The sequence below is a fragment of the Aplysia californica genome, unplaced genomic scaffold (genome assembly GCF_000002075.1).
Source record: "Aplysia californica isolate F4 #8 unplaced genomic scaffold, AplCal3.0 scaffold00188, whole genome shotgun sequence".
Lineage (NCBI taxonomy): Eukaryota > Metazoa > Mollusca > Gastropoda > Aplysiida > Aplysiidae > Aplysia > Aplysia californica.
In genome coordinates this window covers 1110222-1114389 of record NW_004797458.1, presented here as the reverse complement: position 1 = coordinate 1114389, position 4168 = coordinate 1110222, and the positions used below count along the sequence as shown (strand labels likewise).

Below are 4168 nucleotides of genomic sequence, written 5' to 3'. Positions count from 1 at the left end.
CCGTCAGGGGAGCAGAGACTGTTGACCAGATATATCGCAGCTTATAACGGGTATGCTCTGTCTTTGGTGGACTTTAGGGGGTACTGTTCTTGATGTCTTAAATGACCTTATTGTGTTGCAAGTGCCGTAAAACTCTTACTAAAACTGTTCTTGATGTCTTACATGACCTTATTGTGTTGCAAGTGCCGTAAAACTCTCACTAAAACTTTTCTTGATGTCTGCAGGTTGTTGTGTTTATTACTCTCTTAATCTTCGGCACTTATATATGACCTTATTGTGTTGCAAGTGCTGTAAAACTCTTACTAAAACAAAAATAAAACAGAAGAAACTCTGGTATGTATAAATAAAAGGAATGATTGATACTTTCGAGAATGTCATATATGGCTGCCTGAAAGTGGAGGAACACATCTAGTAGAAAAATACTCCATTATACGTCGTCTACATGTAGTAGGAAAATACGTCTATAAACGTAGTCTACATGTAATAGGAAAATACTTCTATATATATATATATATATATGTCAAAATCAGTTGCATGCTGTTCTTATCACTGATTCCATGTGTACCCTCAGAAGGATCAAAAAAGGTTTCCTGAGAACGGAATGGATTCAGGCTATCGAACCAACGCCTATACGATCGCTCACATGGATTTTCTGCCCTGGCCATGCAGGTGTTAGGGGAAATGAAAAAGCCGACAGATTGGCTGGTGAGGCCACCTTAGTTGACAATACGGTTCAACCAGATAGGGTCGAGATCCTGAAATGTCTTTCTCGCCAACTGATTGAGGAGGAGGATAGGGAGGCAGAGGCCAGTACTGCCGTGGAGAGGATGATGCTTTTGGGAATAAAAAAAGGAAGCGGAAAATCTGGCATCCTTGCGGGAAAGAACAGAAGAACGTTCAACCAGATGTGCACTGGCACAATCAGTAGAGGGACCCTCGGCAACATTTTGGAGAGAGCAACAGAGCATCAATGGACATGTCCGGAGTGCAGGGATGTTGCTTCCTGAAACAAGAACAAGAGTGCCGTAAAACCTCTGCTACACCCCCCGGAGCAGTGCCACTGACTGAAGTGTTTTTAGGTCATTCCCAAAGGGGGGACATTTCTCGTTCAAGCATAGTAGAATTGTAAATGGGCTGACTCATGTCACGCTCATAACTGTGCCTGGTCTACAAGAGGGAACTGCTGCTTTTTCTTTCCTGATCCTTACTATTGTCATTTTCCTCTACTTCTTTTGTATGTTTGTCACACTCTCGTGACCTGCTATTTCCGGGGTGCCTTGATATTTGAAGCAGACTTTGTGCTGGTGAAGCTAGAGAGGTAAGCAGAGTAAATCTGATTCCCTGTAAGGACTTCTCTGTTGACATCCACACTTTGGTACTCATATGACCTTATGCAGTTGCGAGCGCTGTAAAACTTTTACTAAAACAAAAATTCTCTCTTCTCCAGGGAAGTGGATGATTACATGAGCAAGAGAGTGAACTATGTAATTACTGGCCAGAAGTGGGACGACAACTTTGAAGAGGTAAGCTCGATAGACACAGACCTGCCACTCATCCCGATTTAATCGGGATATCCCGATTTTTTGCCCCAAATCTCAAGCATCCCGATTTTCCCGATTTCGATCGCCAGTATCCTTATTTTTTTCGTTGCGTCTGTTGCATCCGATTCTTAGAACAAAATATAAAGTTTTGCAGTCTCTTTTGCTTGGACGCACCGATTGGATTTTTTATCGGCAGGAACTTGGAACGCTATTTTCTAAAGCATCTAGATATCTATACCGAATCTAGTAGACTCACCCACGGTATTTTTTACTAAAATCGACGTAGTATCAATTTTGAATTCCGACTTGGATACGCTCAAGATCTACTTTCGCTTTTAAAACCCAGAATTCTCCGATGGTGCCTTGATTACAGTAACAATTATGACATGGGCCTAAAAATAAGCTATTCGTTGTTCAGCCGTTGCTTTAAAAGTAATAAAAGCAAGCTTTGTCTGGGTGCTGGTTATTCGGGCCCATCATCAAAACATGTCAGTGAAACTTTCAAACGCTCATTCGCATCACGTGACCTGACCTCGTACGTGTGAGTAGTGCGTGTGTCGGGGACCGTTGGCTGTCGAGGTCAACAAAGTTCATTCGCATTGGTCGAGGTATTTTGGGGACTTAACCGGGGGGGGGGGGGGGTTCACTTGGGCTTAAAGTGTGTGCCGTGATACAGGTGCTAATTGAGGGGAAAGGAATATCAAAAAATAAATAAATAACCTTGGCGAGATTTTTTTTTTCGGGGCAGGGGTGGGGGAGGTGCCTTGAGTGAATATGCGATGGAAGTCGAACGTTGTTACTGTATGACAACGCATGCTTTTTGCATGGATGATTAGAGTTATGTGCTATCTGTTTTCAAGACTACGAGAGTTTCAGCATTACTGCAACCTGCGCTCCCCCAGTTTATCCAACTCCGACTCGAGTACATATTATGCTGTCTTTCAGTTTTCTCTCTATTTAGAGGCCCAAACGTGAAATTATTCCTTCAAAAGTTTTGTCTTGCATACTTGCCCCATGAAAGGGAACCATGCCCCCCCCCCCTCCCCAGCGCCCCTTATCACTGATTTGCCGTTGATCCCGATTTTTTTTTCACCAGATCCTGATTTTTTTACTCTAAAATCCTGATTTTTAGATTTCATAGAGTGGCAGGTTTGTAGACATCTCACCCTGGGTGGGTGGCAGGGGCTCTGGTGTGGTTTTTCTCTCCTTCTTTCCTGTCAAGCATCTATCGTCCTTATCTCTCCTCCTTCTTTTTGTGTTTGTTACTCTCTCTAACACCTCTAATCTTTGGAACAACTGATTGGTCGCATGCAATCGGCTAAGTGAATAATGATTCACAATACAGGTGCAGTGGATGGTTTCCGGGAAGAGATAAAGTTCTTTTTTGGAAAAGAATGAGCGAAGCCACGTCTGTGGGGGCTGTTCACCCTGGAAGCGACCTCATTGAATCTGAGCTTGCTGATATAAGCGCTCGTTAAATCCGGGTTATTTTTATTGATTGTAAAGAAGAAAAAAAACGGAGTGCATTTCCTGTCGTTTAATCCGAGTTCTACCGTTCCACCACACGCGTTGTTGGCACACGCACGTGTCTACTCCAGTTATGTCGGGGTCGGATGTGCGGCCTGCACACGTGTGACTGTGTGTTGAGGGGGGGTCTATAGAATCAAAAGTTGCCGTATGCTAGGCTCTACATAGCAACACAACTTGTTGAATCCAAGTTCCACTGTATTGAATTATTTGATAGCTTTGCTGTTGATGGCAAACAGATTCCCTGTGTGGTTGAATGGGATTAAATGTTGATAGATTGGGGTCAAACAGTGTGTCTGGAACCATATTTTCTCGTGGATTAGCACACAGGAAGTGTGTTAATCAGTACCGCTTTTCCATGTTGCAACTTGATAATCCTATTTTCTGTTGACAATTAGTATGCCCAGTGAGACAGGATGAGAGCGAGGTGTTACTCAATCTGATGTTACTGGCTGGGTTTGTATGCATGGGAGAGTTTGGGCATTTCTTTGTTTTTTTATAATTTCAGTTATACTAAAACTAATAAATGGAAGACACACCGTTTGACTGAGGTCTTTTGTGATCGAGTGTCAGACTTCTCAGTCTGACATGCTCTTGGAACTTTCTATTCTTAAATTGAAATGTAGTCCGTGAGTGCTACGGACAACTCTCCGTTATGGTCTGATCACGGGCTGTCTGCAGAATCAGATCTGAATTTGTATGGTACTTTTTTGTTTGGCTGCTTGGAACAATAAATGGTCGCTTTTAAGCATAAAGGGACTATCCAGAAAAATGCTGTTTGAGAAAAAATTGCAGATTAAGTTTTTGCCCCTTGTTCAGTTTCTTTAAAAGACAAGGAGAGTTTTCTCCATAACCAAACAAATATACACACCAATGAAACCAAACTTCTCCTATAGGTAGAACAATACCCACTTTTGGTATAGGTCAAGATTTCTGGAAACCCCGAAAGTCTCCATGTATGCTTGCTATCTGTAACTTATTTAGTTCGTGGCTCTAATCTTGGTTCTCAGAGCCTGCAGGCTGCCGCTTTGTTGTAGATTTCTCGCTTTATGTCTTATGTGGATGTTCAAGGTTCCATTCTGAGATTGGTCTGATTTTTT

The 4168-nt window shown here is 42.5% G+C and overlaps 1 protein-coding gene across 2 annotated transcripts in view; it reads left to right on the top strand.

Annotated features, from left to right (window-relative positions):
• Window positions 1-4168, top strand: part of LOC101846582 (DNA repair protein XRCC1) — a 21148-nt gene that overhangs the window by 15473 nt on the left and 1507 nt on the right. For both annotated transcript variants that reach the window (XM_035969848.1, XM_005098644.3), the window contains exon 14: window positions 1448-1523. In XM_035969848.1, coding sequence (XP_035825741.1) covers window positions 1448-1523 — 76 coding nt within the window. The remainder of the gene's footprint in view (window positions 1-1447; window positions 1524-4168) is intronic.